A 13,169-nucleotide genomic window follows, 5' to 3' on the forward strand; every position below is an offset into this window, starting at 1 on the left:
TTTAGTTTACTTGAGATTATTGTTATTTGATTAGATTAGATTAGATTTGATTGGTATTCTTTAAATCGACCTCAAGATATGGATTCATCACTAAAGACATCAAATTTCGTCAACATCAGTAGCATTCCTTACAGATCTTTGGTATAATTTCTTTTCACCTTAAGCTGATTTGATTTTTGTAAGCTAGGAATATTATTGGTATCGGTTAGGAATTGGTTTTTTATTTTGTGAGTTAATGTTGATTTGGGTTATATCAATGATTCTGCTGTTGATGCTAGGTTTTTGATATCATGATCAAAGTTAGTAAGAGCTCTTACTGCATAGGAAGGGTATGCTAATATTGAATTAAATTCATCTCTTGTGTCCATGACATCTATGAGAATTTCATTTTTATTTCAGGTGGTGTATACTGTGTGCAGAGTGGACAAAAGGGCGTCGATTTTCGACTCGAGTTTGGTTGTTCTCAAGTTCATTCAATCTTTTAGCTTGTATGTATAAACTTCCATACTGTAATATGACTTATACAATTAATATTACCGGGTTTAGTTAATTATTTGTGTTTAGACCTGTGAGAGGTCACCCTAACAAACTGCTCTGCACGTCCCTATATCTTTTGTGGCAGTTGTAGGTTGAACTTCGAACTGTAGATAGGTTGGTGAAGGGTTGTCAAATGTGCTCTGAATGGTTATGATTCATTTCAATCTAAGTCAAGGTAAGCTCTCATTTTCATTCTCATTTACTAGAACTTTTTCTTTTTATCATACATTTTTTTGTTGACGTTTTTGATCAGAGAGTTTTTACATGTGCCATTGGTTCGTTTTTGGGTAAGCACATTTTTCCTGGAAAAGTTAATGGAGCCGTTGGCGGTGACAGTTATAATGTGAAATATGACGGACCTTCGAGAATAAAAGTATAACATTCATCACATACAGATGATCATGTATCTTCAACTTACACAAGTGCAGCAAGCAGCTGCCTTCTCACAATTATTCTTCCAGGTCCTGCAGCCTCATTTTCTTATCACTTTAGATTGGTTCCTACTTGTTTGTAGATTTCTACATCCAGATGGTGATGCTGTAATTTGTTTTCTTACAGGATCAAAAGATTCAGTCTTTAACAACAAATATTAGAGTAGTATACATGTTTGTTTCTTCATTAGTTTTTGATGCATCTTAGTATTTAGTACAATACTTCTCTTATTTGTTTGTATTTATCCATTTTATAGTTGGCTAATTAAAGTTATTCTGCGCTCCATTTGTTGCCACGAGTAATACCATTTGTTGCAGCAGGGAATGAATTTACAAGTAACACCATTACCCTGCAACACAGAGACCTCAGCTCCTTTCCTCTAGCTCTATTATCTTAAATACCATACCCTTGTATTATTATTTGATATCTGCTTGCTTAATGCACAATCTCCAGAGCTATTCTTTTTAATTTTCAGCACTTCTTGTAGAGGCTTAGATATGTTTGTTGTTCATGCTGCACCACATCTTCATTATTGCAATTATCCTCCCTGATAATTATAGTGAATTAATGTATAAATTTATTAATTTGAGTTCGCTAGGCTCCTTGAACTCTTCACTAGTTTTAGGGGTTTGGAATATCTCTGGACATTTAAATATATCACCTAATGATTGCAGAACTTGTATTTTGTCTCTTGAAGTTGAATTTTATCTGAAATTGTGTTCTTCTTTAGATATTAAATCACCTTCTTGTTGTGGTTCCTGTTACCACCCCTGCTTCAATATTACTCATGGGGGGTCACAATTAGTCTTGTCCCCTTACAAATGATGATTCTTTCAAAGTGGGATTAGTTGGTTCCTTCGAATTGGTTCACATCAGGAAGTATTTATACTAACTTGGTATCTTGTTATACAGGAGAGTGGGTTCCCCGCACATTCCTATTACTATTTGCATTTTGAGGAACTTCAGGAAAAGGGCAGTTGCAAAGGCAGTGTTGATAGCGCAAAGCCTCCAAACGATGACGATTTTGAGTGCCAGGTTGATGAAATTGTGGACGCAAGTGCAATGTTACGCAATAGAGATGGCGTACTTGGATATGTTTCAGTAGGTTAGGGGCCCAAACACTTGCATAAATCTTATATAAGAGCTACCAAATTAGAGTGGTGAAGCTAGGTAACAGTTTAGTAAATCGAATTCAGTGAAAAAAGATCAGTTTTAATATTTGGATGTAATTTCAAGTTCCTTATGTTGTATGATGAATATACATTTTATCTGTATTTAGATATTTGATGTAATTTTCAGTAATAATTAATATAAAGTTAATCTTGAAAATGCATTTGTATATTCAGTGTCAAAACGTAGTAAGTTTTCAGATTTAGCTGAATCAAAATATGCTTCTGATTCACCAAATCTGAATACCAAAATCTGAGTCAGTTTCTAGGAAATCACAGTTCCCAACTGTTATTATAATTAACAAATAAAAAACGTGATTCTGTATAAATATGACGAATTATGGTCGTCATACTTAATGACGTTTTCTGTTTGTCATTTAGAAAAAGTCACACCAAATAAATAACGGTTTGAATGACAGATGAAATCTGTGATAAATCACGTTTTATAACGGGTTCCTTCCGTCATTTATAAGCCTTTCTGGACTAGTGATTGGTTTTGAGTTGGATGCCAACAGGCTTTAACATGGTATCAGAGCTAGGCCCGTACATGGGGTGTAAGCCAATGTGACCAAATGTCTCTTGTACACCCGTGATCGAATGACTGGTCATTCGTATGACATGTACATGGGATGTATCGTGACCGAATGTCACCTGCACACTCATGACTCACACTATGTAAGTCCACGTGTTAGGCCGAATGACTGGCCTTGCACATGAGGGGGAGTGTGAAAGGATAATAGTCCCACATCGCTAGTTTCCGCATAATTAACTTAAATATAATATTGTAGGACCTCTCCACTTATTTCCAATTGGTTTTGAGTTAGATACCCACATACTTTAACAGATTTGGTATTCCGCTACTGCTTTACACGGCGATTAGATTTCATTTCCATGCCACCTCATATTTCTCTTCCCTCGTTGTACATGGTCTAAATCTAAAGCCCATATTACCGCATATGTTTAATTATAATTATAATCTCTCCCTTCTTTCACCCCTTCTCAAAAGCTTAGAGAAAACTCATCATTTTCTTCCTCATTTGCTCAGATCTAGTCCTTTTGGGGCTAGATCTGAGCAAAGATTGTTTGTTTTTAGGAGTTATTTAGTTATTTTGAATAAATTTCTTCGTTATCAGAGCGATTCTTTTCTTCGTTATTAGCGCGATCATTCTCTTCGCTGTTAGAGCGATTTTATCTGCACTTTTGATAGTGTTTGATTTTACAGATTTGTTCGTGATTTGGGTTGTTGGATACAAGTACATCGGCGATTTGAAGGAGGCGCAAGATCAAATTATTCTTCAATAGAATAATAAATCTAGAGTTTTTGGGCTTCTCGCTACGCATGAGTTTTTGGGCAAAACACTCCTCTCTCATAAGAGTATCTCTTTTCAAGAAGAAAATCAATCAAAATGGCCGAACTATAATTTTGAATACCATTCCTTCTCCAATCTCTACGTATAAGATTTGGGTGCTGTCGTTGTGGATCGCTCTTTTCTCTTCGCGATTTATTTTCGTTTTACATCTATCATTGTATTTGTTTCATGCTTATGTTGTACTTGTTTTTTCTTAAAAACCATCATGTAAACGTTTCTTATATTTGGAATGAAATACTAATGGTTTAATTATCAAAAAAAAAAAAAGACAAAAAAATTATAATTAAAACTTAGTTTGTTTATTGTCTGCTGTTGCGTGCTTGAAAGGGTCAACGAAGTTGGCTTTGTCTGGCATATAGTTTTAATCTTTGAGGTTTCAATCAGATGAAAGCGTCAAGGAATTTGGCTTTGTTGTTTCAATTAGATGAAAGCGTCAAGGGGCGGGGATGAAATCAATGTATATTGGGTCTCTTCTCATCCCCGTCTGACGGGCTAACTTGAGACGCGTCTTTTTCAAACCTTCTTGATTTTGATTTGTTGTTTTTTTTATCTCTTTGTCTCCCTTTCTCTGGGACGTACACTTGATTTTTTTATTTGTATTTTTTAATAATGAGAAGAGAAAATTTCATTAGTGAAATGAGTCTTTAAGTAGCTACAAGCTATACAGAGAAAATTGCAGAAGCGCTACATGAATATTGATGCCTAGTCTAGTACTGAACCAGAGAAGTTAACGTGAAGCATAGAGCCAGCAGCAACCGCCCATGTCAACCAACACCAAAGTTCTTCAAAATCCTTTTGTTTGGCTCATTTCGCAACACCCAAATTCCAAGCTACCTTTCCTTCCGTGGATAAACGAAAAGATGTCCTGGACTGGATCAGACCCATTCTCATCCATAATTTGGAGCCAGGGAGGACCACATTTTCCTTGTAATTCCTCGAGACTTGGTTGTGAATTTCTTACCTTGCAAAATAATGATAATAATAAAAGAATATATAGAATTTAGACTGGTCTGACAAAGAGAGATGATGTCACAACCCACGTAGGCTCAATTTGTTTTTGTGATCGGTAGCCAAGATTATTGAATTTGAGATTCCTTGCGACACTGTTTTGTCTTTTCTTCATGACTTTCCAAAGGATGGAAACAGGAAGTAAATAACTTTCAAACGTATTCGCAGAAAGAAAAACATTCAAATGGACGACTTCAATTATAAATTACATTCAAATGTGGCGGCCGGTACTTAAAATCATATGTATAACTCATAAACAGAAAATACACAAATGAATCATGGGTTTACATATTACTCTAAAGTTCCAGTGTTTCCTCCTGGTACTATGTCTGCAATTAGCATCTACTACAGAAACGCCGATCATCGCTTCCAAAGTAATTACCAAGCCTGGCTGCCAAGACAAGTGTGGGAATGTTAGCATACCCTACCCATTCGGTATCGGCAATGGTTGTTTCATGCCTAGGTTCGAAATAAAATGCAACGACAGCACCAGAGCAGTGTATGGTTCCAACTTAAATGTTTCAAACATATCAATACTCGATGGAGAAATGACAACCACACTGGGAATAGTCGCTAATTGTTCAGATAAGAGTATACAAACCAACAATGAGTGGACTGGGGCACAATTTCGTAAGTTTACCTTCTCAAATACAAAAAACAAGTTCATAGCTATTGGTTGTGACACCTTGGCGTTTATAGTAGGGACGACTGGTTATAACTCATCGGTGGGAACAGGGTGTATGTCGTACTGCAATAAAATAGAAGATACCACTGATGGAATTTGCAACGGTGTTGGTTGTTGCGAGGCCACCATTCCAGCTGGGCTTATGAAATATGAAACGAGACTTGGAAGCATGTATAGTCCCCGCAAGAATTTGAGTTTCAATCCTTGTAGTTACGCGTTTTTAGCTGAAAAAAGCTCATTCAACTTTTCTTCATCATACCTCAAAAATTTCAACAATCATGGGACCGTAAGGGTTCCGGTAGTCGTCGATTGGACTATTGGTAATGAAACATGTGAGGAAGCTAAAAGAAACATAACGAGCTATGCATGTGGACCTAACACTGACTGCATACAACGCAATATTGTTAACGTCCAAGGTTATCGATGTAGTTGTAAAATGGGATACCAAGGGAATCCCTATCTCAACAGTACTTCTGGTGGTCATTGCCAAGGTATTATATATTCTGATCATTACCTGTGAGTTTTGAAATTTTTACTGAGCACACCATCATCACGTACGATATACTAACTATTTTGCATTTCGATCACGGGACAGATATTAATGAATGCATTACGGGTGTACATAACTGTAGTACTGAAAGACCAGGAAGTATTTGCATGAATATGGAAGGAAGCTACTATTGTTCTTGCGAACAGGGGGAATGCTCATCTCTTAACCACAGTCGGAGTATATTTAACAAGATTGTAGTCGGTAAGTAATTAAAAAAAATTTATCGTTATGTATGACTTCTCAACAGCTGATTAAATTAATATTTGCATGCATCAGATGAGTAGTCTGCGTCAATGTAATGATAAATCAAATAGTTAGGAGATATCATACCAGGGAAAAACCTCAAAATTTTAAGAGCCACAATAGAATATGATGTCCATATGATGGTGGCCGGAAATAGCATTTCCTTTGAATAATAGCTGAAATTTTTGGTGAGAATATGCATTTTTGCACCATTAAAAAACTCAACCATTTGATATGATGATTCATGATTAGATATATAAATGTTTAAAAGAACGGAACGTATGACGATTTGATAAGGTCCCCGCCAATAATTAGTATCAAATTGTAAAAAAAGTAATCCACAATATAAGCTTTTGAATTTTTCAAAGATATTTATTTTTAAAGTTTTCTTAACTTTTTATATTGCATGCAGGGGCTAGCCTAAGCTTATGGCTTCTACTTGTGACTGGCTTCTGGCTGTATTGGGTATATAGGAAAAGAAAGCACATGAAAGTCAAGGAGGAATTCTTTAAGCAAAATGGTGGGTTGATTTTGAATCGACTCCTTGATGAAAGGGAAGAAGATATCGAGACTAGTAGAAGTGGCAGAGGAGAAAAGAAGCACCGATCAGTCGCTACAATATACACCGAGAAGGAGCTAAGCAAGGCGACTAACAACTATCATGACAGTCAAATTCTTGGACGAGGAGGGTTTGGTACGGTTTATAAAGGAACTTTATCGAATGGAAACGTAGTTGCTATTAAGAAGACAAAAATAGTTAATATGGATCAAAATGAGCAGTTCATAAATGAAATTGCTGTTCTATCACAAATCAACCACAAAAATGTTGTTCAGCTCTTGGGTTGCTGTCTCGAGAGTGAAGTTCCTTTACTAGTTTATGAATATGTTGGTAATGGGACTCTTTACCAACATTTACATGAACATCTTGAGAACCAAGACAGGCCTCCTTTTCTTTCATGGGAAAGTCGTTTAAGGATAGCCTCGGAAGTGGCAGGTTCATTAGCTTACTTGCACGCTGAAGCTTCCATACCCATAATCCACAGAGACGTCAAGTCAAGTAATGTACTTCTAGATGATGAGTACAGAGCAAAAGTTTCAGATTTTGGTGCTTCCAGGTTGAATCCTACTGATCAAGCTCAGTTAAGCACAATAGTTCAAGGTACATTTGGGTACTTGGATCCAGAATACATGCTATCAAGCCAATTAACGGACAAAAGCGATGTTTACAGCTTCGGCGTTCTTCTTGTGGAACTGCTAACAGGTAAAGCAATATTTTCTCTAGACAGACCTGAAGAGGACAGAAATCTGGCAAACTATTTCCTTTCTTCTATGAAAACCAACAGGTTGTTTGCAATTCTCGACAGTAGTTTGGTACAAAATGATAATGAACGAGTCAGTAGTGTGCATGGGCACCAACAAATCCAACAAATGGCTGAACTTGCACAGAAATGCTTAAGAGTGAAAGGGGACAAGAGACCCACAATGAAAGAAGTAGCAATGGTGTTACACGGATTAATGATGATTTCTGAGTTACCCTGGCATCCTGGATGACGAGGATACAACATATACAACTAAAGAAGAACGCATGCTCTTGTTAGAGTCGGCAGAATTACTATCTTACACAGATAGTATAACAACTATTGGTGATAGCAGCAAAGGGATATCAGCATTAGAAACTGAGGGACGTTAAGTTAAAGTATTTATGTTGTGTATGAATAATATCATTTCCTTGTTTGTTATTTCGAAGCAACTTATAGGTCTAGACTAGAATAAACTGCACGATGTCCAGTATACTTCAATAAATGGGAATATTATCTATATATCCCTCCTATGAGACCCATTGCAAATATATCTTTATGAGCTTTACAAATACCCTTTTACATTACTAAATATATCTTTATGAGCTTTACAAATATATCTTATTACATTACTAAAATACTCTTTTTTGTGTAGTGTATATACAAAAACACTAACCACTATTCAAAAAAAAAAAAAAAATCTACTGTCCACCACCACTGTCCACCGCCAACCACCACCACCACTGTCCACCGACGACCACCACCACCGACGACCACCACCGCCACCAAATACACCGTCGCCGCCAATAACCGCCACCCACCGTCACCGTTAACCGCCACCTCGTCAACCACCATCACCGTCGCCAACCGCCGACGACCACCACTACCATGTGGAGTCAACTTGCTGAAGTTGTTTCCATATCGGAGGCAACTAGCTCAAGTTGTCTCCAAAAGTGGAGGCAACTAGCTCAAGTTGTCTCCAATAAATAGTGTACATGAACAAGTTGCAAAACAAAATGGAGTCAACTAACTCAAGTCGTCTCCGAATCGGAGGCAATCTGAGGCAACTAGCACAAAGTTGTCTTCAAAAATGGAAGCAACTAGCCCAAGTTGTCTCCAAATATGGAGGCAACTAGCACAAGTTGTCTTCATATATGGAGGAAACTATCACAAGTTGTCTCCAAAAAATAAAAATTGTACACAAAAAAGTGAACCTAGTGTGAGTCGAACACACATCTTCCGACATATAGTCAGTTGTGCTACCATTGCACCACAGATTCATCAATACAAAGTAACATATCAAAATCATATACCGGCACCTGCCACTTCATATCTCTTTTCAGTGCACAACCAACAATTCGAACCACCACCAGACAGTATCACATCCTCCATCTCTGCTACAGCAACAACTCCATGACCACAACCATCTATGTACACTTGCAACATGAGCCAACAACTTCAGTCACTTCCATGGCCTTACTCAAACACCATCAACAACACACAAGCAGTAATAACTCCTTGTTCTTCTCTTCACTAACTGGATGCGTATTCAGTTCTAGTGTCATCTCCAACTGCAACAGTGCCAGTATATCTTCAAGCATAACTGCTAAACCAAATCCATCTCTGCGTGTCTTTCCACAGTATAAACTACTTCAAGTCTGCTTGTAGCTTCTGCAACAGGTTCAATCCTTCTCTGCAACCACCATCACTAGAATCATGCAGCTTCAAACAAAAGGCCGAGACTAGTGAAAACATACAAAATGAGTTTGCTTTCGAAGATGTCAGAAGGTATTACTAGAGCAGACACTGATGCAGCAACCAAACAGGCTACCTTCATGCCCGAACTAGCTGTCCTCTCCATCACCTAATGATAAGTAAGTCATTTCAGTCGTATTAGGTCGACACAATACAGTAATATTATGCATCTAATGATGATATTGGAAGTTCAATTAATGCAATTTAGACTACAAAAACATGACTTATTAGGTTGATGCAAAACAACCAACTGTAATAGCAGCCCAAGACCACCATTATTATCAGTTTATCACCATCGATATCCAAATCTCAGAGTCCAAAACCACAAATCAGTAGATGTGCGTTCAAACCATAACAAACATTTCCAAATTGCAATCAAACCACCAGACCCATTTGTACCTTCTTTGATAGAAACACCAATACCATTCAGTCCACAATCTCAGTCACTGATCACCATTCAGTTCACAATCTCAGTCACTGATCACCATTTGTACCTTATTTGGTGTGACATATAGTCAAGTGCAACAAACATCCACCACCGGTGCCGCAACATCCACCACCAACAACACCTGTCGCCACCACCATGACATCAAGAATGTACATTAAAAATCAAAATATCTTGAACATGAAATTAATAATAAACCATATAATGTACAAATTACAGTATAAAAAACACTTCTAGATTGTAAAGCAACCATTTTGCATCACAAATAAATATTAATAACATGAAATTGACCTAAAAAACCCGTTGAGTGAATTAACCAATAGAAATTTGCTATATATCCTCCACCACCGCCGCCAGCATCACCAATACAGCTTCAACAACAACACCCATTTTCTAAGAATCATGAGATTCAACCAGAAACATCACCAAAATATTGATCTCTTCTATCAATTTCTGAATCAACAATCTCGATCTCAGTTAAATCGAAAATTTCTTTAAAAAAAATTTAATTGAATCAACACAAATCAAACTTTCAGAAAACTCTGCAACCAAAATTGAAAATCATACATACCAAATCGATCTCTTTGAAATCTGAATCTGCATCTCGAATCGATCTCTGAATCTGGTTTATGAATTAGTTCAAATCGAAAATATAAAAAAGAACAACTCTGAATCGACAACTCGAAAACGAAACCTAAAGAAATAAATCAATATATGAATCTTGTTTAGAAATCAATTGAAATGAAACACAAATCATGATAGATCTGCTGATATTAGTAGCGAACGTGACAGAAGTGGTGGTGTTGGTTGTGGTGCGGTGATAGAAATTATGGTGGTGGTGGAGGGAGCGATGGAGACAACGGTGGTGCGAGGGATGAGATTTCTTCTCTGTTATCAGAAGTGAAGATGAACGAAAATGAAAGAGGAAGGCTAAATATAGAATTATCAGTGTTATGTTTTTAAAACAAATGTCAATTATGCCATCAGGGGTACAAACATAAATGGATAAGGGTATTTGTGGAGGATCCATGGATAGTAGGGGTGTTTATAACATTCCTACTAAATAAATCCGCGGCTCGATCGACTGGGTTCCCCTATCAGGTTAATAATCATTGTAAACATAACCCCAAAATGCCACATGTCGTCCCATAATTATTCTTGCATCTCGTCAGGCCACATGAGCACTAATTATCCATGTCATCACTTTCTGATTGGCTCCTCCAATAAGACGCTATCAAGTTGCCAACCCCTAATGTCATGGTTAACTCAACCCCAACAGTCACTTAAAAAGACACATCTGTATATTGTTTCTGCACCTTTTGATGGTAGCTTGACTTATGTGCATCTTCGCTCAAATTCATGACTAACAAAGTAAAATCCTGAGGAAAAAAGATTCAACGGTCACATCTTTTCAGGCAATCTTAACCTCCTTGAAAGGAAACAAAAAAAAATATTATTACCAAAAGTCACATATAAATGAAAACATATTATATCCCAAATCTAACCTTTGAAGACATTACATCGTTTCATTTATAAGTTTTTGGAGGACTTCATCAAGAAAAGGTAAGTGAAGACTGAACCAGGATTTAGCTGGTGAAAGAAGAGTTTTTAGAAAGTAGAGTTTAGCAAAAGGTAACTTCATCAAACTTCATTAACAAAAGGTAACTTCATTTATAAAGAAGTTGTTTTACATTTAACAGCTGAAAGAAGTAACTGTTCATAGACTTGGAAAGGTATTGAGATAGGATTGTCTATACTTTAACAAAAAAGGCACCAAAATTTGGGTTGATAGATGGATTATTGGGTTAGAGTGTAAAGTTGAACCCCATCATCTTCTCGTCTTCAATTTTTTTTTTGTTAGTGAGCCAATTATTTCTGAGACTAACAGTTGGAATGTTCCTCTTCTCAGTATGTTATTCATTCCGGACACTGTGGAGAAAATCAAAAATATGCAGCTCTCTTATCAAGAAGATGATGTTATTCGATGGACTCCTTCAAAATATGGCAATTTTACTGTCTAGAGTGCTTACAATAAACTCATGGAAGTAAGAATTCAACATCAGACAGCTTTAAATGTTGTTCCTAAACCAGTTTGGAAGGCTTTTTGGAAGATGAAGTTACCACATCATGTAAAACTTTTCACATGGAAGTGTTTGAAGGATATTATTCCTACAGGGGTTGGAATATCACAAGCCATGCAGCATATTGAAACTCACCGTGAGATTTGCAAACAGGAAGATGACACTCTCTTTCATTTGTTAGTAAGTTGTAACCATGCTAAAGCAGTCTGGAGATCTTTTGACATTAAATATTGATCTGATTATCAATAAATGTCGGAATGTGAGGGAATGGATTATATCATGGTTTCAGATGTTCAAAATGTATGAGTGGTTGATCTACACAATTGGAGAGCTTTATTAATGTTTTTTTTTTATAACTTGGTACGGTGGTCCCAAGAATACTCCTAAATTCCATTCATTTGCAATTATGTGGGTTCGAACCCTGACCTCAGTAGTGGGAGGGAGCATGAGAACCATCAAACCACTTGATGGTTCTCGAGCTTTATTAATAGTTGGATGTTGGATAATATGAAAAGGAAAATGCGACTGTATCTCTGAGGATAAATCTCTTGACCTTATGGTTGGGTGTCATTTGTTCCCTTTTCTTTAGTGTTTTTCTACTTTACATGGATTTGCTTTGCTAATTAAAGGAACATTCCCTCCACCAGTCGGTAATTTTGACAGGTGGTTGGTACAGTACCCCTCGGTAGAATTAGTGCAAAATCATTCCTAAAAGACATCAAAGCTGAACCAATAATATTGAACTGGCAGCCCAGTCACCCGAGGAGCTAGCACATGCATACGGTACGACCTTTACACTATATGCCTCGTAGTGGGACTACGGTGCTTACAATGAGAACCCGGGGAACGGGGGAAGCCATTATTAGTTTGATTCTAACGTTATAGTAAGGTAAAACATTGTTGTCACTGACATTATCAGCTGCTAAAATTCGACCACAAAATTGGTTAAAAAGAATAAAATCAACTATTTCTAGGTGAAAAAGACATGTAAAATTTGATCCTGTTTAAATGGACGAGAATGTAAAAATAGTCAGATGTAAACAGTTCATCCTACACATTTTCAAATATTTTTTCTTATTTTTAATTTACATCAGGATGCATCCAGTTTCATCCCCGCTCTTTTATAAGTTTAAGTCAGGATGAATCCAGTTTCATTCTTGCTATTTTTTTGGTGTTCATTTCACTCATACTAATTTTTACTCGTCCATTAGAAACATGTTTTAAAAATATTTGGACAAATAACCCATTTTCCGAAATTCGACAGAGGTGAGTCAGGAGGTCAGGTGACGATCTTCCAACTCCAAGATCAGCTATCACCACCACAAGCCTGCTGCTTCAAAATAATTTTTTTTTGAAAAACCACAAGCCTGCTTCCGGAGGTAAATTTATGATAAATAAAATGCACTTCATCGGTGAAAACTGTGGAAATTGTAGCAATTAATGGCCGGCGAGGACTGAATCTTCGCAACGACGTATTTTCTATTTTATGGTGCCATTTTCATTTAAGTTTTGGCTTAACTTACGGGCCTGCTTTATATATTTCTCACCGAAGGCCCCATCACCATCATCAACAAGCATCAGCTGCAACAAGTCAAT

At 36.9% G+C, this 13,169-nt stretch overlaps 1 protein-coding gene and 1 long non-coding RNA gene across 5 annotated transcripts; one reads left to right on the forward strand and one right to left on the reverse strand.

The window, feature by feature from the left end:
* The first annotated feature begins 4,733 nt into the window (after positions 1-4,733).
* On the forward strand, positions 4,734-7,836 carry LOC113282778 (wall-associated receptor kinase 5-like). The gene is made up of 3 exons (XM_026531861.1): positions 4,734-5,692; positions 5,797-5,952; positions 6,407-7,836. The coding sequence occupies exons 1-3, from the start codon at positions 4,795-4,797 to the stop codon at positions 7,543-7,545; spliced, it is 2,193 nt and encodes a 730-aa protein (XP_026387646.1). The 5' UTR covers positions 4,734-4,794; the 3' UTR covers positions 7,546-7,836.
* Positions 7,837-8,378: 542 nt separating this feature from the next.
* LOC113282785 lies at positions 8,379-10,371 on the reverse strand. Of its 4 annotated transcripts, none has more exons than XR_003327164.1 (4): positions 10,064-10,371; positions 9,784-9,863; positions 9,447-9,616; positions 8,379-9,156 (listed from the first exon to the last, which is right to left on the reverse strand). It is a non-coding gene; the product is annotated as an uncharacterized LOC113282785 (long non-coding RNA). The 4 variants fall into 4 exon arrangements; XR_003327163.1 differs by having other exon boundaries at positions 9,784-9,945; XR_003327165.1 differs by lacking the exon at positions 9,784-9,863.
* Positions 10,372-13,169: the final 2,798 nt, after the last annotated feature.

Source organism: Papaver somniferum, chromosome 1, assembly GCF_003573695.1.
Source record: "Papaver somniferum cultivar HN1 chromosome 1, ASM357369v1, whole genome shotgun sequence".
In the NCBI taxonomy this organism is placed as follows: domain Eukaryota; kingdom Viridiplantae; phylum Streptophyta; class Magnoliopsida; order Ranunculales; family Papaveraceae; genus Papaver; species Papaver somniferum.

Coding starts and splice junctions, on each gene's coding strand:
- LOC113282778 (XM_026531861.1), top strand. CDS start 4,795: ATGGGTTTACATATTACTCTAAAGTTCCAGTGTTTCCTCCTGGTACTA. Junction 5,693..5,796: donor TTCTGGTGGTCATTGCCAAG/GTATTATATATT, acceptor ATCACGGGACAG/ATATTAATGAATGCATTACG. Junction 5,953..6,406: donor ATTTAACAAGATTGTAGTCG/GTAAGTAATTAA, acceptor TATTGCATGCAG/GGGCTAGCCTAAGCTTATGG.